This window comes from Miniopterus natalensis, chromosome 1 (genome assembly GCF_054644295.1).
Source record: "Miniopterus natalensis isolate mMinNat1 chromosome 1, mMinNat1.hap1, whole genome shotgun sequence".
NCBI lineage: Eukaryota > Metazoa > Chordata > Mammalia > Chiroptera > Miniopteridae > Miniopterus > Miniopterus natalensis.
In genome coordinates this window covers 78,830,749-78,858,636 of record NC_142081.1, presented here as the reverse complement: position 1 = coordinate 78,858,636, position 27,888 = coordinate 78,830,749, and the positions used below count along the sequence as shown (strand labels likewise).

The window sequence follows — 27,888 nt, the reverse complement described above, 5'->3', positions numbered from 1 at the left end:
GCAAAAAGTCATCATTTGCAGGGTTGGAGTGAAAGGAGGTTCCAAAGAATTCATTCTGTCCTAATTATAGTTTCACCTATACATATTATGCAAAGCTAATATTTAAAGCATTTGCCAAAATTAACTTCCTCTGCATGTTCTATTACAGTGCAGTGATTGCAGCAGCTTTTTATGTCTTGTTGCTTTTGTATGCCATAATAATCTGTAATTATGGGTTTGCTGCAAATGCTGTTAGGTTTGTTTAATCTGACAATCTGAAAAGACAACCCTGAATAGACTTTTTAAATGAATGGTAGTTACACAAAGCCTTAGAAGCATCGATATCTTCATTTTGCATATTCTCACAAGGCTCATTAGTTTAGAATTTCATTTTGTATTTCTAAATTAGAACATTTCTTATGTTTTCTTTATATCTGAGTAGATATGTAGACGAGATATGTATGTCCTATGCTCCCAATTAAGTTGAGAGATTTTTATCATTTTATATATAGATATTCTAAATTTAGAGAAACTACTTAGGAAAGAAAATGCTTTTACCTCTTTCTGAAATATAAATTTATTTTTTAAGTGTTCTCAATAATAATAATTATAACAGATTTATGAACAAGCTCATTTAAATTGCATTCCCACTACTTCTTCCTTTGGGAAGAGCATCTGGACTGGTACCTGGACTTGTGGATTTATGTTTTAGGGAAGCAGCTGGCTCATTCTTAGAGTTTACTTATAAGCAGGTTTCAAAAAGGAACTCATAAAGTGCATGTTATTTATAATGCTCTCAAAATTGAATGATTTATGTTGTTTCTGTTATATCTAACTTCGTATATGAGTTTTCAATTTATCTTTACAAAAAGTAATGATAAATTGTGTTATTCTTAAAGAAAATTAGTCTTAAGGATTTTAATGTGATATGTTCATGATCACAGAGCAAGCCGGAGACATAAAGAATTCTTTTCTCTTCTGAGATTTATTTCTAAGTAAATTATACTTTTTTTGCTTCTTCAGAAATGTTCTACAAATAAGATTGACTGCTTAAATAAACCAAGTCTCCTTTTTAAGCTTATCACTAAAAAAAAAAAAATGAAAAGGGAAAAAGGAAATAAAGAACAGAAAATTATTTTTCTACATCAAAAAATTTTTAATATTTAATTAAAATATGTTTTATTATTTAAGATAAGATTTAGTCTTATTTAAATGAGCATTTACAGTTGGTCATAGCCGTTTATTTAGTAACTTATGCTAAGTAGTACTTTTTTGAAGTTACTATACACAGAAAAAAAGAAATTGAATTCAGTGTTTGCATATGTCACAGTGATTTGCCAAAAGAAAAGGGCAGCTGAACAAAAGAGAAAAAAATATGGAAATCAGAATTGTGGTAAAGATGGAAATAACACTGTGTTGGGAAGCAGAAGACCAGTACTGATGTAAAATCTTCTATAATAGGCAAATCCCTTAACTTCTGTGATCCTGTTTGTCCTCAGGTGCAAAATGAGAGGCTAGGTTATCTGTACGGCCCCTTACAGTGTTGACATTTGTTATATATTCTAAGTTGTAATTAGAGAAGAAAAAGCAAGTCATCCCTCTGTTTCTCATCAGCCAGTGACATATCTTTTTACTTTGCTTATATTCTTGAAAATGTAGATCTGAATTAAGGTTAATCATTTAGTGTTGTTGTCTAGTGTTGAATAACTGATTTTCAGAACTAACCATAAATTTAATGGCTAGAACAGCTCAATGTAATTGAGTTTTTAAGTAAACTGAAAAATGTTCCTGTATACATCTATGTAGACATAAAACCTGATTGATAATGGAAGAAGATTGACATTTTTGATACTTGATAACATTTCAAAGTCAACCAAAGCCCTGAGAAAACGGTTCTCTTATAGAGTGGAGTAACTCTTGCCTGTACCCAGTGGTGTTGGTTCTGAACTTTATGGCTATAGCCTTGAATATGTAACACTGTTGTCTCTTGCCTTTTGTTTGTTCATTCATTTGTTTGTTCGCTTTGTTAATCCTCACCCCAGGATATTTTTTCCATTAATTTTTTAAATTTATCTTTATTGTTGAAAGTATTACAGGTGTGCCATATTTTCCCCCCAATTGACCCCCTCCACCTCGCTCCCACCCCCTCTCCAGGCCTTCACCCCCTCATTGTCTGTGTCCATGGGTTACGCATATACGCATATGACTTCTTTGGTTAATCTCTTCCCACCCTCCACCCCCCTTCCCTCTTCCCTCTGATATATGATCATCTGTTACATGCATCAATGTCTCTGGATCTATTTAGTTCGTCAGATTCTTTTGTTCATTAGCTTCTTCTGAAAGAAGACCCTTCAACATTTCCTGTAGTGCTGGTCTGGTGGTGGTGAACTCCTTTAGCTTTTCCTTGCCTGTGAAGCTCTTTATCTGACCTTCAGTTCTAAATGATAGCTTTGCTGGGTAGAGTAATCTTGGTTGTAGGCCCATGTTTTTCATCACTTTGAATATTTCTTGCCACTCCCTTCTGGCCTGCAAGGTTTCTGTTGAGAAATCAGCTGACAGTCGAATGGGTGCGCCCCTGTAGGTAACTAACTGCTTTTCTCTTGCTGCTTTTAAGATTCTCTCTTTGTCTTTGACCTTTGGCATTTTAATTATGATGTGTCTTGCTGTGGGCCTCTTTGGGTTCCTCTTGTTTGGGACCCTCTGTGCTTCCTGGGCTTGTAAGTCAATTTCTTTCCCCAGGTAGGGGAAGTTTTCTGTCATTATTTTTTCAAATAGGTTTTCAATTTCTTGCTCTCTTTCTTCTCCTTCTGGGATCCCAAGAATACAAATATTGGGCCTCTTGAAGTTGTCCCAAAGGCTCCTTATACTATCTTCATATTTCTGGATTCTTTTTTCTTTTTGCTCTTCTGGTTGGGTGTTTTTTGTTTCCTCATGTTCCAAATTGCTGATTTGATTCTCAGCGTCCTCTACTCTACTGTTGATTCCCTGTAAATTATTCTTCATTTCAGTTCGTGTAGCCCTCATTTCAAATTGGTACTTTATTATGTCATCAGTGGTCTCAGTTGTTTTCGTAATACTCTTACTAATATGCTTGAGCGTCGTTTTAAACAAAATTCTGAACTCTGTATCTGTTAGCTTGCTTGGATCTATTTCATTTAGTTCCTCTTCTAGAGATGTCTTCTCTTCTTTCCTTTGTGACATGTTTCTTTGCCTCCACATTTTGGCTGCTTCCAGATGTTTGTTTCTATGTATTAGGTAGAGCTGTTGTGTCTCATGGAATTTGTAGAATGGCTTTGTATGGTAGGTGTCCTGTAGGGTCCAGTGGCTCAGCCTCCCCAGTCACCTGAGATGGGCCTTTTAGGTGGTCCCCTGTGTGGGCTATGTGCACTGTCCTGTTGTAGTTGAGCCTTGGTTGCTGTTGGCATCACTGGGAGGAATTGACCCCCTGGCCAATCAGCTCTGAGGACCAGCTGCAACTACAGCCAAAGAGCTGCTGTGCTGGCAACACCCCTATGGATCATGATTTACTTCAGTGGAGCTTTGGTTTTCACCAAGTGCACCCCTTGAGTGTGTCACTTGTGGATGTTGTAGTTTTGTAATCCAGTTTGGTCGAGTCTGATCACCAAGTGCACTGTCCTTGGGCCTCCCGGGGGTGCAAAGTCAGCCTCTGCCAGTTACTCGCCCGGGGCCACCCAGCATGAGCTACAAAGCAAACCATAGTTGGCTGCTGTTACTTGTGCTGGGCTTGGAGGTGTCCAGGAGAGGCCAAACTATGAACCAGTGTAGGCTGTCACTAGTGCCAGGCCTGGGGCCACTTATCAAGCCATATGGTACATGCTGGTGCTTGTTTGAGAGAGTTTAGGAAAATCCTAAGCATGAGGCTTGAGAGGCCACTTGCACAGAAAAGCCCCTGGAAATGGCCTGGATGAGCTTGCAGGTGGGGAGGGGCGGTGCCAAATGTGTGAGGTGCTGGCGATTCAAATATGGCGCCTGCCTGCTGGCTGTGTGCGGGGAGGGCTCACCAAAGGAGCAATGGCCTCTGCCAGCTCTTCTGCCTAGGGGGAAGCTGCCCCTCCAGCTCTTGCCCCAATTTCAGGCAGGCTACTTCCTCCCCAAATGTCCCAGGTTCCTTTCAAGCTGCTGCCTGGCACTGGGCTTAGAGGGAGCCTGTCTGAGTGAGTCCATACACGGGCCCTTTAAGAGGAGCTGCCTGGGGCTCCCGTAGCCTCCAAGTCCCTCAGGGACAGTTCCCGCTGGTTTTCACCACCCGAAGGTGTGGGGACTTCTCTTCCCAGCCCTGGAGCCCTGGGCTGGAGGGGCCTGATGTGGGGCTGGGACCCCTTCCTCCTCTGGGAAACCTCTGCTGCTGAGATATTTCTCCTGGGTTTAACCGTGGCTCCGGGTGTGGCCCGCAGCCACGTCTCAGCTATTGAGTCCTGATCCACCTGCGTCTCCGCCCCTCCTACTGGTCTCGGTGCATTTTCAGTTCCCTGGGTGTAAGGCTTTTGTTCAGCCAGATTTCAGGAGGTTTTGAGTGATGGTGGTTCTGTGTTTTAGTTTTAATTTTCATGTGGTTGTGGGAGGTAGCAGGTACAGCTATTGCCTATGCTGCCATCTTGTTTCCTCGACGTTCATTTTTTTTAGAGAGTGGAAGGGAGGGATGGAGGGGGGGGAGGGAGAGAGAGAGAAAGAGAAAGAGAGAAACTGATTGGTTGCCTCCTGCATGCGCCTGACCTGGGCCCAGGATTCAACCTGCAACCCAGGTACTTGTCCTTGACTGGGAATTGAACCCATGAGCCTTTGGTGCACAGGCCGACGCTCTCACCACTTAGCCACACAGCCAAGGCTCTCTTTCCTTTTTTTGTTGCTTTTTAAATGTATCTTTATTGATTTCAGAGAGGAAGGGAGAGGAAGAGTGAGAAGCAGGAACATAAGTGATGAGAGAGTCATTGATCGGCCACCATACACCCCTTACTGGAGATCAAACCCACAACCCGGGCATGTGCCCTGACCGGAAACTGAACTACCATCTCCTGGATCCTAGGTCAATACTTAACCACTGAGGCAGGCCTGGCTGGGCTCTTGCCTTTTTTTTAAAGTAATCATACCAGCAGTGCACAGACTAGTCTCCTTACAAACTCTAAAATTGGATTTATTGAGTTATTATGTACATAAAAAAACTTTGTCCTTTTTTGAGGTAGAAATTTTATTTTATATTATGTGGGTGGTTGCACAGTTCTATACAATTATCAAAATTAATCAAAAAGTACACTTAAAATTAAGGAATTTATTGAATATAGATAATACTTTGATCATTCTGTATTTGTTCTGGCAGCTAGACCATAGTATTCCCAAATGATTAACTTTCAGAATATAAACAATACACAGATCACTCTGTTACATTGGTAAAACAATACAGAGACACAATCATTCTGTAATCGTGTCTGTAACTAAGACCAGAACACTGTAAACACACACCAAACAAAAAAATCTTCTTCCTACATGAATGATTCCTACTTATTTACCAATGGCAATTCTCCTTCCATCTCTTAGGTGAAAAGTGTCAAAATAAACATCACCGAATTGTCCCTACTTCTTGACACCACTCATTCCTGTGCTGGTTTCCACATCAATGACCTCCTTAGAATGACACTGGCACTCTTGGACTAGTGGACTTTGCCAAGTTATTGTCTATCTCTGCTTCCTCCTTCCTCCATTTACACTGTCTTTCTGTGTTCTGTCTTCCTTCTCCCTCCCCTCCCTTTTCCTTCTCCTTTAGGTTCTGCCATTAGGCATCCTTCCTTTTCAGGCTTCATATTGCAGTGTTTTTTGAATTTTTTCTTTTTTACTATTTCCTATGATTTTTTTAAGTTTCTCACATGGATATGCTCCTTATCTATTTGCTCTCCCTAATGTGCTTAAAGAAGGAAAAAAAATGCTCAAAACTAACTGCTCAAAGTAGGCCACAATGTCCCTGAAGAATACCTTAGGAAAAAAACACATATGCAGGGCCATAAAATATTTTTTTCTTTAAAATAAAGCTTCCACCCGGCCGGGTTTGGCTCAGCGCTTGAGCATCGACCTAGGATCCAGGAGATCGGGGTTCGATTCCCGGTCAGGGCACATGCCCATATTTCAGGCTTAGGCAGACAGACCATCAAGGACTCTCTCATCATTGATGTTTCTGTCTCTCCCTCTCCCCCTCCTTTCCTCTCTCTGAAATCAATAAAGATATATTTTTTTTAAAAATAAAATGAAGTAAAGCTTCCTCATCATATACTGGCTACACTGACTCACTGTTTAAATTTATCCTGACTCCTAAAGTTTAGTAAAAGATCACTTTTCTCTGAAACTTTTAAATCAATAGAAGCTCTAATTAAGTGACATTTAAGGCATGCTGTAAACTGTTTCTGAATCTTTTCCTGAGATAAACTTATCAGTTGGATTTCATTGGCTTTCTAATCTATGTGCTAAGTGATTTCAAGTGATTTCTAATACTTTTGATCCTTCTTTTAAAGTATGATGTACATTTAAAGACTTAAGTTTAAGTTAAGACTCCATAAGCAAAAATTTCAAAGAGGGCTTTCTTATAAAATTAACAGCAAAACTTCACTAAAAAACAGTTTGTTTTTAAATTTTTTTAAAATGTTTCTTTATCTTCATTGTTGAGACCATTACAGATATCCCCCTTTTAACCCCACTGACCCCCTCCACCCCACATCTATCCCCCACCCCCAGGCCTTCCCCACACCAATGTCCACCTCCATGGGCCATGCCCATAAACATACAGGTTCCCTGATTAATCTCTCACCACCAACACCCCCCTCCCCGCCTTCCCTCTAAGATCCCTCAGTTTGTTCCAAGCTTCTATGTCTCTGGATCCACTTTGTTCATCAGTTTATTTTGTTTATTAGATTCCACATATAAGTGAGATCATTTGGTACTTGTCTTTCTCTGACTGGCTTATTTCACTTAGCATAATACTCTCTAGTTCCCTCCATGCTGTGCCAAAGGCTAAAACGTCCTTCCTCTTTATAGCTGCATAGTATTCCATGGTGTAAATGTCCCACAGCTTTTTTATCCACTCATCTACTGATAAAACTTGGGCTGTTTCCACATCTTAGCTATTGTAAATTGCGCTGCTATGAACATAGGGGTGCATAAGGTCTTTGTGATTGGTGTTTGGGGTTCCTTAGGATATATTCCTAGAAGTGAGATCCCTGGGTCAAATGGCAGGTCAATTTTTAATCTTTTGAGGAAACTCCATACTGCTTTCCATAGTGGCTGCACCAGTCTGCATTCCCACCAGCAATGTACTGGGGTGCCCTTTTCTCCACACCCTCACCATCACTTGTAGTTCATTGACTTGTTGGTGGTAGCCATTCTTACAGGTGTGAAGTGATACCTCATTGTGGTTTTAATTTGCATCTCTGTGGTGATTAGCGACGTTGAGCATTTTTTCATATGTCTCTTAGTCATTTGTATGTCCTCTTTGGAGAAGTGTCTATTTAGGTCCATTGCCCATTTTTTAATTGGATTGTTTGTCTTCCTTTTGTTAAGTTGTATAAGTTCCTTATTTATTTTGGATATTAACCCTTTATCAGATGTATCATTGGCAAATACATTCTCCCATGTAGTCGGCTGCCTATTCGTTTTGTTGATGGTTTCCTTTGCTGTGCAAAAGCTTTTTATTTTGATGTAGTCCCATTTGTTTATTTTCTCAGTTTCTCTTGCCGTAGGAGATGTATCAGCAAACATATTGCTATGCGAGATATCCTTTTTCTTTTTCTTTCTTTTATATATATTTTTTATTGATTTCAGAGAGAGGAAGGTAGAGAGAGAGAGAGGTAGAAACATCAGTGATGAGTTATTGATTGGCTGCTTCTTGCACGCCCCCTGCTGGAGATCAGGCCGGAAACTTGGGCATGTGCCCTGATGGGGAATCAAACTGTGATCGCCTGGTTTATGGGTAGACACTCAACCACTGAGCCACACCAGCCAGTCAAAAATCGTTTTCTTGTTTGCCATCATTTCTGTAATATAGTCTAAATTGGAAATATTAATAATTACTGAAGTATTTGAATGTGTTTTGATAATGTGATAAAGTCCTTATTTGTTGTCTAGTGTTTCATTGTTATATGACATCCTATGAAGCAACAGTATTCCCACTTACTTATTTTTTTTATTTCTAGTGAAAACTCAGATGCAACAAGGACTGATTTCTATAGCTGCTCGCACTGTTATTACACATCTGGTAAATCACTTGGGCCATTATCCAATGAGTGGTGGTCCTGCTATGTTAACAAGTCAGGTGTGTGAAAATCATGACAATCATTACAGTGAAAGTACTGAACTTTCTCCTGAACTCTTTGAGAGTCCAAATATCCAGTTCTTCGTGTTGAACAATACAACTTTAGTGTCTTGTATTCAGATCAGATCAGAAGAGAGTATACCTGGAGGAGGCTTATCTGCTGGTCTTGCATCAGCTAATTCAAATGTCAGGATCATAGTACGTGATCTTTCTGGAAAATATTCATGGGATTCTGCCATCCTGTATGGACCACCTCCTGTAAGTGGCTTGTCAGAACCTACATCTCTCATATTTTCATTGTCTCACCAAGAGAAGCCAGAAGAGCCTCCTACATCTAATGAATGCTTGGAAGATATAACAGTAAAAGATGGGGTTTCCTGCCAGTTTAAAAGATTTAGAGAAACTGTACCAACTTGGGATACAATCAGAGATGAAGAAGATGTTCTTGATGAGCTTTTGCAGTATTTAGGTGTGACTAGTCCTGAATGCTTACAGAGAACTGGAATTTCACTTAATATTCCTGCTCCACAACCTGTGTGCATTTCTGAAAAACAGGAAAATGATGTTATTAATGCCATCCTTAAGCAACATACAGAGGAGAAAGAATTTGTTGAGAAACACTTTAATGACTTAAATATGAAAGCTATGGAGCAAGATGAACCAGCACCCCAAAAGCCTCAGTCAGCATTTTATTATTGCAGATTGCTTCTTAGTATATTGGGAATGAATTCCTGGGACAAAAGGTAAGAATAAAGCAGAACTTTTTCTTAATTACTTTTTTACACATTAGTTTTATTTATTTTGATCAAGCGTTTTAGTCTGTTCTCTTCCTCACTGACTTAGAAATTATAGCTCATATAATTGAAAATAATCTTATTTTTCCAGCCTTCATGGAAGCTAATAGGGAAAACTTTTTTCTTATTCATAACGCTTCTGATACCAAATGTGTACATTTTCCACACCAAGCAGTTCTAGCACTACCTGGAGTTATCACAGATAGTTAAGGGCTCAGACCTACAAGACTGCCCCTCACTCTGGGCCACCCATACTTATGACTAACCAGCTATAAATTGGATTCCCACATACCCCTCCTTGGATCTGATAATTAGCTCTAATGGCTCCAGAACATTTACTTACATTTACCAGTTTATTATAAAGGCTAGCTAAAGGATACAGATAGCCAAATGAGGAGTAAGGTCTTGAAGGATCCCAAGTATAGGAGCTTCTGTCTCTGTGGAGTTGGAGTGTGCTACCCTCCCAGCACATTGAATGTGGTCACCAACCCAGAAGCTCTCTGAACCCCCTTGTTTAGGGATTTTTATGGAGCCTCATCATATAGCCATAATTGATATCAACTCAATATTCAGCTCCTCCCCCCTACCCAGAAGTAGAGGTGAAAGTTCCAACCTTTTGTTTTGTTTTTTAATTTATCTTTATGGTTGAAAGTATTACAAATGTCCCCTTTTTACCCCCCATTGACCCCCTTCACCCCACACACGCCCACTCCCTGGGCCTTTTCACAGCACTATTGTCGGTGTCCATGGTTATGTATATATGCATACAAGTTCTTTGGTTAATCTCTTCCCACGCTCCTCCCCCATTCCCTCTGAGATTTGTCAGTCTGTTCCATGCTTCCATGTCTCTGTATCTTTTGATTGTCAGTTTATTTTGTCAGTAGATTCCACATATAAGTGAGATCATGTGATACTTGTCTTTCTCTGACTGGCATATTTCACTTACCAACCTTCTAATCATGGTTGCTTTCTGGTAACAAGTCATCCTGAAGTTATCCAGGCGCCCACCAAGAGTCACCTTTTTAGAACAAAAGATTTCCAATTACCCAGGGAATCCTAAGGATTTAGGAACTCTGTGAAGATGTTCCTGTCGTCTCCATCATCAGGAATTTATCATAGTTTTAGGAGCTCTGTATCGGACTGGGGGCAGAACCCAAATATATATTTCTTCTTATGTCACATCAGCCTCTCAAAGTTTTTTAGACAAATACCAATATGATCCTTTCTTGGTTATATCAGAGGAATTAAATCAAGATTTAGCATCAAATCAAGAAAATAATCTGGATAGCATTTAATAAAAAAAAATTTTTTTAATGCATGTTGTAAAAACTTCCAATAAACACACAAAGTATTCAAGTAAGTTAGGTAGGAGTTCAATGAAAATGCATTACATAGACTTAAATCAGAAGACCCAGGTTAGAGTCCCTTAAACTTAGAGGAAATAACTCCTACCTGACATAATGGTGAGGATTAAATTAGGAAATATATATAAATTACTAACATTGTACACTAGTATAAAGCATTATTAATGTATATTTATTTTTTAAATTTCTATGAAACTGAAAGCTGTAGGGAAATAGAAGCAGCATTATTTAATGTATTGTTTCTGTTCAATTTGTAGTAGGAGGGGAGCTCAGATGAATAAATCTTGAAGTAATTCAAATGCATGTGAAGCATTGAAATAGAGTTCTATTTGCTTGCTTAGTATTTAACTTGATTTAAACCCTTCCATTTATTAGAAGGGAATATCCTCTGCTTTACAGGAAAGCCACATTGTATCAGGAACAGAATTTGCCTTATGGTATGTCGAAATATAGGTAATTGCCACTCCTATAAATGCATTCTATTCTCTTTTGCTCTAGAATGGTCTGTATGTTGTCTTGGCAAAAATTAAAGGTGGGAGGCTATATTTTACTCAGTAAGCATTGATTTCATGATTATAATTTGTACATACAGGCCCTGGGCCAGTAGGTCAATTGGTTAGAGCATCATCCCCATGCACCAAGGTTGACGGTTCCATCCCTGGTCAGGGCACATACATGAATCAACCAATGAATGCATAAATAAGTGGAACAACAAAGTGATCTCTGTCTCTGTCTGTCAGTCTATCTCCCCACCCCCCGCCTTTCTCGCTTCCCCTCTAAAATCAATAAATTAAAAAATTAAAATAAATCATTTGTACATACAGTAATCCCCCCTTATCTGTGGTGTATACATTCTAAGACCTCCGGAGTGGAACCTAAAACGGGATAGTACTACGTAAATAAAGAATATTTTTTCATACATATATATATATACCTCTCATATATATATATATACCTCTAATAGTTTAATTTATAAATTAGGCACAGTAAGAGATTAACAGTAATAACTAATAATATAATAGTACTGTAAACAAAGTTATGTGAATGTGGTTTCTCTCTCTGATAACCGAGATGACTACTAAGTGACTAACAGGTGGGTAGTGTATACAATATAGATACACTGGATAATGGGATGATTCATGTCCCAGGCAGGACAGGGCAGGAAAGTGAGATTTCATCATGCTACTCAAAATGGCACACGAAGTTTATGAATTGTTTATTTCTAGAATTTTCCATTTAAATGTTTTCAGACCTCAGTTAACCACTGGTAACTGAAACCGCGTGTAAGGAGGGTGAACTACTATATTTTGTACCTATAGAATATATTTGGTAAAATTTATATGTATTGCTTTACAGTGTAAAAAATACAGTGTAAAACAAGGAAGAAAGCAAATTCCATCCATATTATACATGCTTAGTTGGTAATTAGGTTTTGAGAATATTTTATTTCTCATGAGGAAAAACTTTCTAACTATGAAACTCTTGAGAAGAAACCTACAAGTTTTTTATTCTTTTTTTCCTAAATATTGAGTTTGGGAGGCTCACAGCATCTGCAAAAAAAAATGAAATAGATAATGATCCACTGGCAGAAATTTATGAGGGTGTGGGTAGAAATAATGACATATACTCATTTTTTTTTTTTAAGGTCTGTTCTTCTTTGTGTTAGAAGTATAAGGCAAGAAAAGTATTAAGAGTTGGCATGAGTAGAGTAGAAAGTATTTCTGGGACTGTTATGCCATTCACTGCAAAGGTGATGAAAATGTTTGTAAATTTATCTGTTTAGGAGGAGCTTTCATCTGCTGAAGAAAAATGAAAAACTACTTAGAGAACTTAGGAACTTGGATTCAAGACAGTGGTAAGTTGTTGGAAAACCTCAAATTTATAACTGACAGCTGTCAGCTATTTCTCTGTGTGAATAATACTGTATTGTTGAGTTACAACTTTCTGAGCAGAATCTGTATTTTACTGTACCTTAAAAATAATATACTTTTTAAAAAATATATTAAAATGTATGTTAGGTATCTTTGAATTGTCTATACCTTTTTTATTGCATTTCAGAATCATTTTTTGAATTGCAGAAATTTGATTGAACCTGTAAAAAATTTTTTTGGTTTTTCCTTACTTAGACGGTCCAAATATACTCTTTTGATTAGTCTAAGAGGCCCTAATTGAAATGACTGGTGAATACAAGCTCAGTACCTAACAAAAAAAATGGAGCAAAGAAAATAGATGTAGTTTGTTATATTGCTATAAATCTGATTTCTCTTTAAGCCCTTGGATGTGTACCCATTTAAATGTGGATTTTGATGCATAAAACCCAGTTATTATTTTAATGATCTCTAGTTTCCTAATGTATCTGGACAAGATTTAATGGAAAACCAGTACTAGAAACAACAAAATATTACTTAACTGAAATTCCCGTAAGTCTAATCCATGTATATGTACTACTTTCCTGTCTAGATTCATAAAAGTGAAATTTTTGGGTAGGTGCTTTTTGGCAATATAACTAGAAATACATTAAGCGGCACTTTGGATGTCATCATTATTAAGAATACCTGTATTTCTGAGATCTGAAATTTATAACCTATTTAACATCCACATTACTCACTCTCACACCTTAACTCAAAGTAGTGTTTTACACTTCCATATCTCCAGTTTTTTACTTTTCCTGTTCCCACAATAAATCTGCCCACCCACCTCTGATTTCACTTGCCTTTCTATCCAGCAAATGCACACATTGTCAGCTATTTTTTAAATGCCGTATATATCACCCTAAAAACTATTCTACACTTAACTTTATATATATGGCAGTAATAAATTCTCTAATCAGAATCAGTATTAATATCTACTTTCTCTACTTCTAGACAGCAGTACATTACTAGAGAAAATTATCAAAGCTGTGAATTATAAAGCCTTACTGTGGATTCATGCTCTTTTACTTCAACAGTCTTCTCAACTTTTAGGCAAATTTCTTATCCATTTTCACTCAAACCCTTCATTATGGTCAAAATGTCATCTCTATTCTAATCTCACTAAAAATTCAATTCAAATGTTTGACCTCCTTTATGAAAGACAGCCTGCTAGAACAGCAGTTCTTAACCTTTATTCTTCCTCCACACATTCATATTTAACACACACTAGTCTTGTTAATTAAACCCAGTGATTTCTGACAATTGGGAAACTAATTTGAAACAAGCCACCCACCATGCCATCACTATATTAGGGGAATGAAAAGTGAATACGATTATTCAGGCCTTTCCCGCCTCAAACAACTGCCTGACATCTCTGTCTCTTTAAAATTTCTATGTTGAGCCATCTTGCTCACCTTCAGTTGCAGAAAAGCCCTTTCCGCCTCTATCTATACTTCTGCTTCCGATCTTCTCTGCCTGCTCTAGGATCTTTAAAAAGTTACCCCTTTTTTTATCTTGAATTTCTACTTAATCTTGCCAGATGCATGTTTGTAATCTGCCTTTAAACAAAACGAAACTTCCCTGTTACTATTCTTCCAAGCTATAGTCTATTCCTTCATGCCTATTACTACCAAATTTATGGAATATTATAATCTTTATTCATTTTCTATAATTCCTAACTGATGGTTTGTTTGTTTTTAACTTTCCTCAGAATGATCTTTTTAAAATAATGTTTCATTTCTTTGACTATTGTAGAAAATATAAAACAAAAGTAAACCATATATTTATAAAACTATTGTTAACAATTGCTTATGTATCTTCAGTATTTCTTTTTGATAGACATATACTTATTTTTTTTATGCTACAAAGCTGGAAGCATAGTAATACATAGTAAGTTATCTTTTTTAAAATTTATATTGTGAACATTTTCCTCAGCCATTTTGATATTCTTCAAAAAAATTATTTATGATGTCAAGTTCAATTAATGGACATTTAAATTTTTTTAAATATCTTGCCCTACAATAGATTTCTAGAAATATAATTATTAGGCCAAAGCATAAGAACTTATTTCAGGCCATATATATTGCAAAATTGTTTTCCATTAAATACTGATCGCTGATGTTACCAACATTGTGCAAGAATACCTATATAACCTGGCCATATAAGTAAATTTATGTAGTATTTATCTTTCTCTGTATGATTTCTTGCACTTAGCATAATACCCTCTAGGTCCATTTATGCTGATGCAAATGGTAAGATCTCATTCTTTTTTATGGCCAAGTAATATTCCATTGTATATATGTACCACATCTTTATGCAGTCATCTGTTGATGGGCACTTGGGCTGCTGCTTATAGCAGTAGGCTTTTAATCCTTTATCATAATCTTTTGTGTATCTGCTGCAGGTTTTTCCTATGTGATTACCATAAGAAAAATATATCTATAAGTTCCTATTTTTAAGCAGATAACTTAATTTTGATGACATACAGAAACTTTTTACTCTTTCTTTTTCCTTTCATTATAGGTTATTGATGCTACAATTTTGTATTGTTTTTATATTATGTACCAATAACAAATTATTGTGGTTATGGTTATTTTTAAACATTCATTTTTTTAACTTTCAAAATAGGTTTGTAGGTGAATTATGCACAGCAGCTACAGTGAGCTTTTATTTTTATTGATACAAATAACCTACTTAATGTTTTCAAAGAAACAGTTTCTCATTTAATATATTCCCTTATCTTCTGGTTTTTTAACTCATTAATTTCTGTTCTATTATTTCTTTCTTGTTTTTTTCTTTGAATGTTATTTGTCTTAATTTTTTTTTATTAACAATGGAATGGTCTTAGGGTATAAAATTTTTTTATATAGTTCCTATCTATCCCTTTAGCCTCCACTTAAATATCATTTTCTCTGAAAATCCTTTCCCTAAACTCCTAATTTTTTACCTTCCTTCCCAGTCTGTGTTTGGCTCTTCTTCTATGTGCTGGCACAGACCCTGAAACACTTCCATGTCATAGTATTTGTACACTGTATTATCATCATCATCATCATTATTACTTCTTTTATATTCTTATTACTTCTTTCCAAAAGCAGTTGTAATAACTCTCTAAATAGTTTATGAGATGTGACATCCTAACTGTTCCTCATAATAATTGATCATTGGTACTAGATTCAAGCCCTTGAGAGTAGGAATTACATCACTTTTGCTGTCTTGCTCACCATGTGTTCTCAGACCTCTACTGCTCTATTGAAACTATTCTTCTGAAGGTTAGTACCCCTGCCATCAAGTCTAAAGATTTCTCAGTCCTCATCAACCTCTTTAATTTATCTAATTAATTTAATTAACTCAATAAGAATTTTTTTAAATCACAGCAATTTTAGGTTTACAAAATAATTGTTTGCAAAGTGCATAGAATTCAAGCGTACATTTCCCCCCTACAAATAGTTACCCTTTAATTTATATCTCATATCATCTGTGGCATATTTGTTAATTGATGAGCTGGTATTAACATATTATTATTAACTGAAGTTCATAGTCTCAAATTCACTCTTCGTGTTGTACATTGTGTGAGTTTTTACAAATGTATGATAACATGTATTCATCATTATAATACCATATGGAGTAGTTTCGCTGCCCTAAAGAAACCCTGAATATTATATCCCCTAAAAGTTTAATACTTGTCTATTCTTTTTTTCAATGTTCTTTTTTCCTGACTTATGTAACACTAAAATTATCTTATTCAACTCCTAATTCTCTAATCATTTCCTGTTTGTCTTCACTGACTCAACTTCTACCTCCTATGCCATAACATAGTTATACCTTTCATTGGGATATCTCTCATATCTTCTCACCCCCATTCTTTTCTGTCCATTATTCCCATCTCTCAATTCTCAGTCATGATTTTGTTGCTGCCTACTATAAATTTTTACCTACCTACTTATTACATTTCCAGGCCACCATTTCTTTCCCAAATCAGATCGTCCTGCTGATTTTCCCAATTATGTTTAGAAGTACCATTTCAGTCACCCAAACTTCACTGTTTCCTTTCCCTTAGCCTTAGATTGTCATAATCATTATGTCATTCTTTCTTATGACCTCTCACCTCTGTCTCCTTTTCCTGATACCAACCCCTTTATTCATGATTTTATTACTCCTTTCTAAGAGAGTTATAACAACTCTCTAAGTAGTCTGTAGGCTCTCATCTCCAGGCTGTTTCCCATCTAGACAGTCCTCAGTACCAGAATAATCTTTGTAAAGTAAAATTTTTATTTTATTCCTTAGTGACTTCCCAATGCCTGACCAGTCTCTTTAGTGTAGGTCAGTGATTTTCAACCTTTCCATCTCTTGGCACACATGAATTAATTACTAAAATTCTGCAGCACACCAAAAAATACATTTTTTTGCCTGACAAAAAAAAAAAGGTATAATATGGATTCATTCATACCAGATGGCTATTGTTTTGTTGGCCATTGTCATCTTTTTATTTGACACTCTAAGGGAAAAGAGGTCAGTGCTCCTGACTAGTCAGGTATTGCATGTTTTAAAAATTCTTATGGCACACCAGTTGAAAATTACTGGTACTCAGGCCATAGCAGCCAAATCTTGCCTATTCATGGTTTTTTTTACATTACCTGCTGCTTTTCTACTACTTGGCTTCTGCTAAACTAATTTCATTCTCATGTATACTTTGAATACATAGAGGACATCTTCCTTGAGACAGCATAAATTTTTTTTATACTCTATATCAAATGAACCCATGACATTTTTTGTCTGCTTTATTTATTTATTTATTTGCTTATTTGTTTGTTTATTGTTGATTTAAAGGGAGGGGGTCAATTTGTGGTTCCACCTATTCATTTATTCATTGGTTGCTTCCTCTATGTGCCCTTACCAGAGATGAACCCGCAACCTTGGCATAATGGGACAATGCTCTAACCAACTGAGCTACCCAGCCAGAGCCTTTTTGTTTGCTTTTTTAAAAAAGAATTAAAGAAAATAACATAGTTTTCTTCCTTTATACTCTTATCTACCTAGATCATTTGTAGATCCTTTATTTTCTTTGACTAAATGAACTGATTCCTGTTCATGATTTGAACCACCGTATTTTTACATTTCAAATCTCAAAATGATTTGTATTAGTATTTCTCTTATAGCATACATAATATATAGGGATTCAGAAGTGCTTATAACTTATAGATTTCACTTTGAATTTTTTCATAGTATGCTTATAATATTTTGCCAGTCTACACATTTTTATAGAATATTTGTGGTTGCAAATTCACTAATTTCATTTTTTTCTAATATCTTTTTCTCCTTATTCACATTGGTGGTGCATATTAACCTAATGGTAATATACCAAACATTTTAGCAGCAGTAGTTAGTAAGTAGAAAAATAAGAAAGTATGGTGAAAGACTAAGATTTGACGTAAAAGGGCAGCTAAATTGTAAGAAGTACGTAGGTAATATAAAGGCGATTTCTCGTTTACTTTTGCATTCTAAAGACTTACGTTCTGTTTTTTTCTTTATGGCACACGTATTTCTCTCAGCTTTTAGATAGTATTAAGTGAACATTTCAATTCAGCTCTTCCCAATTTCAGAAATTTATGAGTTCTAATTGATAGCCCTTTACCTGGAAAAGTTAGGACACTGAAAGTTCCCTTTCTGCCAGGATCAGAAGTTACACATAGATCATGCAGCCAAGTTAAATTCTTAACAGCTTCATTGAAATGTAATTCACATACCATGCAATTTACTCATTTATAGTGTACGTTTTCAGTATATTCACATGGTTGTGCAACTATCACTACATTCTACTTTAGAATATTTTAGTGCCTTCAAGAAGTCCCATACCCATTACTAGTCGCTCCCCATTATACCCGAACATTCCCCCCAACCCCCAGCTCTAGCCAACACTAATCTACTTTCTATATCTATATATTTGTCTATTCTGGCCATTTTTTATAAAAGGAGTGAAACAGTATGCGATCTTTTTGACAGGCTTAGCACAGTGTTTTCAAAGTTCATCCATATTGTATCATGTCTCTGCATTTCATTTTTTTATTGCTGAATTATGTATCACTGTACTAAATATTGTTTATTCATTCATCAGTTGGACTTTTGGGTTAGTTTTACTTTTTGGCTGCATGAATAATGTTATGAATATTCATGTATAATTTTTTTGGACATTTTATTGTTTTATAAACTTTATAAAACACTTTTATTTTTTTATTTTATTTTTTAAATATATCTTTCATGATTTCAGAGAGAGGAAGGGAGAGGGAGAGAGAAAGAGAAACATCAGTGATGAGAGAATCATTGATCAGCCGCCTCCTGCATGCCCCCAACTGGGGATTGAGCCCGCAAACCGGGCGTATGCCCTGACCCGGAATCAAATCCTGATCACCTGGGTCCTAGGTCGACACTCAACTGCTGAGCCATGCCCTGCCGGGCCATAAAACACTTTTATAGTTTTAGACCTTATATTTAGCTCTATGATCCTTTTGATTTAATTCTTGTATATAGTATGAGGTAAGAATCCAACTCCATTCTTCTGCATGTAGATATCCAGTTGCCCTAGCACCATTTGATGAAAAGAGTATTCTTTCCCCCATTGAATTGTCTTCATACTATTGTCAAAGAGCAGTTGATAATATATATAAGAGTTTATTTCTGAACCCAAAATTCTGTTCCATATATATCTACATATTTGTTCTTATGGCAGTACCAACAGTGCATTGATTGATGTAGCTTCATAGCAGATTTTAAAATTAGGAATTATGAGTCCTCCAACTTTGTTTTCTTTTTTAAGATTGTTTTGGCTCTTCTGGATCTTTTGCATTTTCCTATGAATTTTAGGATCAGCTTGCCAGCTTCTATAAAAAAAGACACCTGGGATTTTGATAGGGGTTGCATTAAGTTTGTGGATCAATTTGGGAAGTATTATCATCTTTCAAATACTGTTTTCCAGTTCATGAATGTGGGATTTTTTTTAAGATCTTTAATTTCTTTTGACAATGTTTTATAGTTTTCAGAGTACAACAGGTTCTCGAATAATATTTTGTTTAACTTTGTTTCATTATATCACTGATGAGGAGGGCAAATCTATTTGTGGAATTTTCACATTCTCGCCATGTCTCATGGGTTTTTCTAGGTACTCCCAATTTCCTCCCAAAGGAGGAAAGATGTGCCCATTAGGTTAATTGGCATGTCTAAATTGTCCCAGTATGAGTGAGTGTGGGTGGCTGTCTAAGTGCTCCCTGTGATGGAATGGCATTTTGTCCAGGCTTGGTTCTTGCCTTGCACCCTGAGCTTCTTGGGTAAACTCCAGCCACCTGCAACTCTGAACTGGAATAAGCAGGTTGTAAAGTAATTATCCTTTTATTAATTTTTCTTAAGTGTATGTTTAGCTCATTTATTTTTAATGTTTATTAGAAGTGTTTTGGGTCTTTTTTCAGAAGTTTGATGATGTTTTTGTGACTAGAAATATGCAGTAGGAGCTTAACTCTTCTTATATCAATTAGCCTATGGTAAAATTGGTTTAATTATACATCATTTCACTTAAAGTCACAGTTTTCAAGAACATAACAGTGGTGTTGAGGACTTACTGTATAAGTTTCATACTTTCATTAAATATATACCTAAGTATTTTATTAGTTTTAATGCTATTGTAAAAGGAATTGTCTTAATTTTGTTTTGGGATTGTTCATTGCTAGTATATAGAAATGCAATTGATTTTTCTATGTGCATATTGTATCTTGAACCCTTGCTGAACTCATTTATTAGCTCTAATAGCCTTTTAGTGTATTCCTTAGGATTTTCTATGTACAAAATCATCTCATCTGCAAATAGAGGTAGTTTTACTTCTTCCTTTTCAATCAAATTACTAATTCAGTCTGTTTACTTGTTATTAATCTATTCAGGTATTCTATTTCCTCTGTGTTGGTTTTAGTAATTTGTGTCTATCTAGGAATTTGTCCATTTAATCTGATTTATATAATCTGTTGGCATACAGTTGTTCATAGTATTCCCTTATAATTCTGTAAGGTATTTATTTCTGTAAGCTATGTAGTGATGTCTCTTCTTTTTTTTTTCTTGCTTAGTCTAGCTATAGGTTGTCTTTTTTTTCTTTTTTTTATCATCTCAACCAAGTTTTGGTTTCATTGATTTTTCTCTTATTGTTTTTCTGTTCTATTTCATTTATTTCCACATTAGCCTTTATTATTTTCTTCTTTCTGCTTGCTTTGAGTTTAGTTGCTCTTCTTTTTCAAGTTTCTTAAGGTGGAAGATTTAGTTACTGATGTGAGATCTTTTCCTCTTTTTAATATAGGCATTTACATCCATAAGTTTCCCAATGAGCACTGCTTTACCTGCATGCCATCAGTTTTGGTATGTTATGCTTTCATTTTCATTCATCTCTAAGTATTTTCTAATTCCCCTTGAGAATTATTTTTTGACTCATCAGTTATTTAGGAGTATTTTGTTTCATTTCCACATAATGTGAATTTCCCAAATTTTCTTCTTTTATTGATATCTAATTTCATTCCACTATGATTAGAAAATACATTTTTCTAAATGTATTTTCATGATTTTATGTAATGTAAATACGTGGTTTTACTCCTTTCAAATTTATTGAGGCTTGTTTTATGGTTTACCATGTAGTGTGTCTTAAAAGATGTTCCGTGTATGCTTGAGAAGAATGTGTTTTCTATTACTGTTGAATAGTGTTCTGTGGTTGTCTGTTAGGTCTACTTGGTTTATTCTGTTATTCAGGTCTTCTATTTCCTTGTTGATATTCTCTTAGTTGTTTTGTCTGTTATTGAAAGTGGAATATTGATGTCTCCTACATAGTAGAGATGTCTATTTCTGCCTTCAATTCTGTCTTCATTTCCTGTAGTTTGAAGCTCTGTTGGTGGGTTCATATATGTTTTTAATTTTCATATCTTCCTTTTAGATTAACCTTTTAACAGTATGAAATGTCTCTTTATGTCTAATAACACTCTTTGTTTTAAAGTTTGATATTAGTATAGCTACTTCAGCTCTCTTGGTCACTCTTTACACGGTATCTTTCTCCACTTCTTTTACTTTCACCTTAATGTGTCTTTGAATCAAAAGTGTATTGTTGGTAGTAGTTGTTTACTTGATCATTTGTTTATTTTCTAGTGACTTGGCTGAACAAATGTTGCAAAGCCGATCCCCCAGGATGTGCAGCCTCTGATCTCCACGCTCAAAAATTTTTTGTTTCTTATCTTTTAGCCTGGCTAAAAGTGCTCTCCCTGGGTTGACCTAATCTACTTATTAATCAAAGTGTGCTTTATTTCCCTTAACCAGTTAGATTTTTACTGTTTACTGTGGATGTGGCTTGGAGGCAGCTATTATGTTCAGAGTGTTTACAGTTTTTTGCCCTGTGTTCACCCAGAGAGTAGTAGCTTGGAAGTTCGCTCTCTCATTGCCCGAGGAGCGTATAGCCTTGGGCTTGCACAGTTTTCCAGACAGCCAGGGATGTCTGGATGGTATTTTAAGTCTTTGCTTCCTAAAAGCTGACCCTGAGTTCAAGTAGAGTATTATTATTGTTCAACACCAGTGAGGCTTTACCTTGAATTAATAGGTCTGTGTGGCTTGGAGATTGCTTCCGTGTCTGTACTACATCTCATTCTGATTGCTCCTGGAGGGCATACAACACAGTGCACGTGCAGTCTTTTAGCACCTAGAATTGAGTGTGCTCTCAGGATAGCTCTCTTTGGCAACCTCCTCCTGGTTCTGTCTATTAAAACTTCTGGCTGCTCTATTTTGCTTGCGTCATGGAGCTACTAGCTTCTTAACTGCTTTCCGACTGCATTCCACCAAGATCTCCTTTGTTTTTTGTTTGTTTTTTATTGAAGATCTCCTTTGTTTTTGACAACACCAGTTTAAGCATGTAGTTCTCCCAGTGTTATTTCATAATAAAATTATTCCCCTCAGGCTAAGTTTCTGGTGAGTTCTTGTCCTTAGGCCTGATTTTCACCCTGGGCAGAACCCTTCTGCCACACTATATTTCTGCTGGGTCAAGGACCAACTTTCCCTGGAGTGACACCCTCACTTTACAAGTGGGTACTTGGGGAGGGATTAGCAGTTCCATTTCTTCGTATCTTGTCCCTCCTTCACCCTACTAGTAAATTGGAGTGGGGAAGATTAGGACACACTTGTGTACCTAGAGCTTGTATCCTAAGAGAGGGAGCTGGATGAGGTAAGGGAGACCTGGTTCTCTCAGCCACAGCTGCCTGGAATAGAGCTTCTGTAACGTGGGGCTGGGGAATATGAAAAACAACAACCAGCCAGCTTTTCTCTAGGTGAAACCATATTCCCAGACTGCAAACTGGAGGGGAGAAGGAACCCCTATTTTGGCCTGAGTAGAATGCCCAGATTAAAGTTTCTGTTACATGGAAGTGAAGGGGTAGGTTAAAAGAGCAGGTCAGGGCTCAGTGTCAAAGACTTCCTCTGTTCTTATCAGATTTAGTAGGTTTTCTTGAATAAATTTTTGTCCCTTTGCTATACGCCTTTACAACAATATCCAGAACTTTAAATGTTTTTTTAAAAATCATTTTCACCAGTTAAGTTGTTACTTTGCTTGGGAGAAAGTCCACTGAGATACTCATTCTGTAATTCTGGAAGTATCCACCCCCCCACAAACCCCCAATACAGCTTACAGTAGATTCTACTAATGATACATCTAATACACAATAGTTTGCTTAAGTGTTCACCACTTAAAGTGAGATATTGCATTAGTGAAAGCAGCTAAAACAATTTTGTTATTAAAACCCAAATTCATGACCTGACAACTTGAGGCAGTTAAGAATGTAGTCTGACTAAACTTTTAAAATAATGTCAATACTTACTTACTTTTTGTTGAATGTGGTTTGTTTATTAATTACTACATAATAAAGTACTAAAAACATTACTTCTAGTCATAAAATTTGATCATCCCTGCTTTGGTTGTATTAACCTAGTCCAAATGTAATGTGGTCTAGGTAGCTTGGAAAGCCAAATTTCATACACGAAATTTGCTTTTACCAACATTTTTAATTTTAGGGAAAACTAAAATGTCTAAGAACTTAATCAATTACTTCATAGAGTTTTATATTTGTGTACACATTTCTTCTGTATGATAAGTACTTTGAAGAAATGAATCATTTCTCACTTTATCTCTGTTCTCCTACTTTTATTTCCAAAACACAATTCCTTTAACTCTGGGATTCAGCCACATTGTACAATTGTGTCTTTCCTCATATATTTTCTCTTCTTCATTTGTCAAATCTTTACTTTCACCCAGCTCAGTATTACCTTCTTTAAGTTTCTCTGTTTCTCCAGTCAGAAATAATCATGCCTTTCTTCTGTTCCAATGGCAATTTTGCAACTTTTATAACTTTTTTACTTATAATTACTCATCTCCCTCTTTAGATTATAAGATTTAATTTGTTTTCATCTTTTTTAGCCACTTACTTTGTACATAGAACATGATTATTGGATGAATGAATGGATAAATTAATGTTTAAATGAATGGTATAATCTTTTATTTTATAGCCGAGAGACACATAAGATTGCAGTATTTTATGTGGCTGAAGGACAAGAAGATAAACATTCCATTCTCACCAACACAGGAGGAAGTCAAGCATATGAAGATTTTGTAGCTGGTCTTGGTTGGGAGGTACTGTTATTAAATTATAACAAATATCATTTTATTTCTATTTGAAAGCAGTAGTGTTTTTTCTAGCTTATTTTAGAAGCATTATATTAAGAGATTAAATGACTATACAATGGATTTGGTTGTATTCTGTTCTGTATCTCATCGCAAAAACAGCAGCAGTTGGGACTTTGAACAGAAAATTGTTGACTACTTTATGAGACAGTATATTGTCAGAGAGTATGAAACATATAGGTTTGGAGATCTGGATTTTCTTCACAGCTATGAGCACTAGACTGGTAGTCTTTTAACTAAGATATAAATATCCTTAGGACTATACCAAGGCTTTCTAGGGGGCACATCAGCATGTTCAGTTTTAAGGAGATTAGTTTCCAGATAGATTCTCAATATTACTAGAATTAATGCCTGAGAACCCTTCTGCAGTCTCTTTCCTCTCCTTTTCTATTCTTTATTTTTGTAAAAGAAAGGCTTACCACTCACTCACCTGAGTCCTACATTGCCCCAGAAGGTTTGCAACCAAAAAAAGAGCTCATTCAAGAGAGCAAGTCCTGAGAGTTTCTGAAAGCAAAGCAAGAAATATGGAAAGGTACTGCATTTTAGGCCATTCTGGCAACCAACTCATGTCAAGGTTCCTGTATCAAATTTATCTTAGAATTATAACTCAGAAGTGAGGTATTTACCATAGAGATTTGTATTAATATGTTTATTTTAATTGAAAAATGAAGTGTCAGCCCGGCCAGCGTGGCTCAGCGGTTGAGCTTCAACCTATGATCCAGGTGATCGCGGTTCGAATCCTGGTCAGGGCACATGCCCGGATTGCGAGCTCGATCCCCAGCAGGGGACATGCAGAGGCTGCCAGTCAGTGACTCTCTCATCATTAATGTTTCTTTCTCTCTCTCTCCCTCTCCTTCCTCTCTCTGAAATCAATAAAGATATATATATATATATATATATATATATATATATTTTTTTTTTTTTTTTTTTTTTAATATATCTTTATTGATTTCAGAGAGAAGGAGAGGGAGAGAGAGATAGAAACATCAATGGTGAGAGTCATTGATCGAGCCCACAACCCAGGCATGTGCCCTGACTAGGAACCGAACCCCGATCTCCTGGATCCCAGGTGGACGCTCAACCACTGAGCCACACCTGGCCAGGCAAGGTATATTTTTTTTAAAAAGAAAGAAAAGTGAAGTGTCAGACATGTTCTGACAGAAAGTGAATTTGATGTGGCTGATTGATGTCATTAAGTTAGTAGCAGACATTTTATATATACTCAGCAAAATCTAAAGCTCTAAGATTTTGATGAAAATGTATTTAAAGCACATATATATAATATAGAGTACACTAGAAATTATATCTTTTTCAACAATTTAAACTTATGATGAAAATTCTCATTGTAGTTGTCAATTTAATACATAGTTTCTCAAAATTCTTGTAGAGACTACATGAGCAAAATTGTTGAAGACCACTGCATTAGACTGTAAGCTACTAGAGGGCACTTTTGCCTCATTGCTTTTTCTTTCTAAATCCTGGTTCTTGCACAGTGTCCAATACATAAGCCTTTATCATTCAGTATATATTTTTGTAGCTGATCTGATATGCTGTTTCACCCTAAGTGACTTATTTGAGCACTCTGGATTTGTTTGCTTATTTGTCAGAGGTAACATACTTTTTTTACCCAGCAGATGTGATGTGAAGTGAAATTCAGCTGAGATTATATATGTGAAAGTGATTTGGAAAGTATAAAAAAACATCATAACTGGTTTTCTGTTAAAAAACAAACAAACCAGAAAATTATTGGTAATAAGTATTAGTAAAACCAAGGAACATATGAAAAAGAACAAATTAGGAGTACTCACACGTCCTGATTTCAAAACAGTACAAAGCAATGCTACTCAGCGTGGTACTTGCATCAAAGATAGACGTATCTATCAATGATAGAATTGAGATTCTGGAAATAAATCTACATATCTCTGATCAACTGATTTTCAACAAGAGTGCCAAGACCAGTGGAGAAAGAATACTCTTTTTAACAAATAGTGCTGGAACAACTGGATAACAACATACAAAAGAATGAAGTTGGACTCTTACCTCACACTGTATACAGAAATTAACTCAAATGGATCGAAGACCTAAATGTAAGAGCTAAAACTATAGAACTTTTAGAAGACTGGTTTCTATTGTTGAATCTAAGTGGTAGTGAGAGTGTTCTTTTAACCTTACTGTATGTTTGAAAAATCTAACAGTAAAAAAGAGAACAACAAAAAACTCTTAGAAGACAAAAAAGGATGACTCTTCATGACCTTGGATTTGGCAAGGGATTCTTTTTCCTTTTTTTCAGCTTTATTGAAGTATAATTTACAAATAACAGGAATTTTTAGATATGACACTAAAAACATGAGCAACGAAGAAAAATGCAATAAATTGTACTTAATTAAAATTTAAACTTTTGTGCTTCAGAAGACATTATCAACAAAATGAAAAGACAATCCACAGAATTGGAGAATATAATTGCAAATCACTTACTTCTAAAACATACAAAAAACTTATATAAATTAATAATTAGAAGACAACCCCATTTTTTAAATGGCCCAAAGGATCTGAAATAAACATTTCTCCAAAAAGATATACAGCCAACCAATAAGCACATGAAAAGATACCTATCATCATTATCTATCTGAGAAATGCAAATCACAACCACGGTGAGATACCGCTCACTAGCATAGTTAGAATCAAAAAGTCAGGCAGCAGCAATAACAACTATAGGCTAGGATTTGGAGCAATCTGAACCCTAAACAAAGTACAGTATATCCATATGACAATATTATTCAGCCATGAAAAGAAATGAAGTACTGACATCTGCAACAATATGAAAGTACTTTGAAAACATCATGCTAACTGAAAGAAGCCATTTACAAAGACCATGTTTTATAGTCCATTTATATGAAATACCTGCAATAGGTATATATATAGACATATTGCTACAGAAAGTAGACTATTGGGTGCCTAGGGCTGGTTGTGGGGGATGAGGGAAGATAGGGGTTACAGCTAAAGAGTACAGGCTTCTTTTTGAAGTGATGGAAATATTCTAAAATCAATTGTGGTGATGATTACATTTATCTGTAAATATATTAAAATCCATTAATTTTTGCAGTGGGAACTTTCACTTCTAGGAAGATCAAAAATACATACTGTCCCTATTCTTCACACTAAGTATAACAGAAACCCTGAACATAAAACAAACATAAGACTGAATGGTGGAGAGAAGACAGATCCACCAGCTAGGGACTTCAGGACCAAGGAATGAATGGTGAATTCTCAGGGTTTTCTTTTTGCCTCATATAGCACTGACTTGGAGCTGAAGAAGCCAGCAACTCAGAAACATCAACAAGCACAGGGGGAAGAAAAAGCCAGCAAAACCACTCTTTCTAGCCAAAGCATCAGGAAAGGAGCAACCAAGAAAAACAAAAATTTAGACAATAACTGCTCTACTCCAGCCAAACCGCAGAAAATACTGTGACCACCCCATCCCCACCCCTGACAACAGAAGTCAGTTAGGGAGTCTAGACTTCTATCCTCACAAGACTGTGATGAGGCGTGCCCAACTCCACACCAAAGCAATCCTGTAGTGTCAGAGAAGGGCAAGTACCAAGTCAAGACTTTCATCTTTGCCGCCAGGTAACAAGTCCAGCATCCACCACCCACAAAACAGTGTCAGTGGAGACTACAGGAGGCACTTAGAATTCTCTCTCCACCTAGCGGTAATGAGATGTCCTTACCCCTCTCCACTGGAGCAGGTCAGAGGGGACATAGTAAAGAACTAGGCCTTTCGCTATCACCCAGCAGT

General features: G+C 36.2%; 1 protein-coding gene across 5 annotated transcripts in view; it reads left to right on the top strand.

The window, feature by feature from the left end:
- Positions 1-27,888, top strand: part of RALGAPA1 (Ral GTPase activating protein catalytic subunit alpha 1) — a 243,060-nt gene that overhangs the window by 152,021 nt on the left and 63,151 nt on the right. For all 5 annotated transcript variants that reach the window (XM_087823517.1, XM_087823523.1, XM_016198437.2 and 2 more), the window contains 3 exons: positions 8,172-9,033; positions 12,232-12,303; positions 23,918-24,041. In XM_087823517.1, the coding sequence (XP_087679643.1) occupies positions 8,172-9,033; positions 12,232-12,303; positions 23,918-24,041 (1,058 nt within the window). The remainder of the gene's footprint in view (positions 1-8,171; positions 9,034-12,231; positions 12,304-23,917; positions 24,042-27,888) is intronic.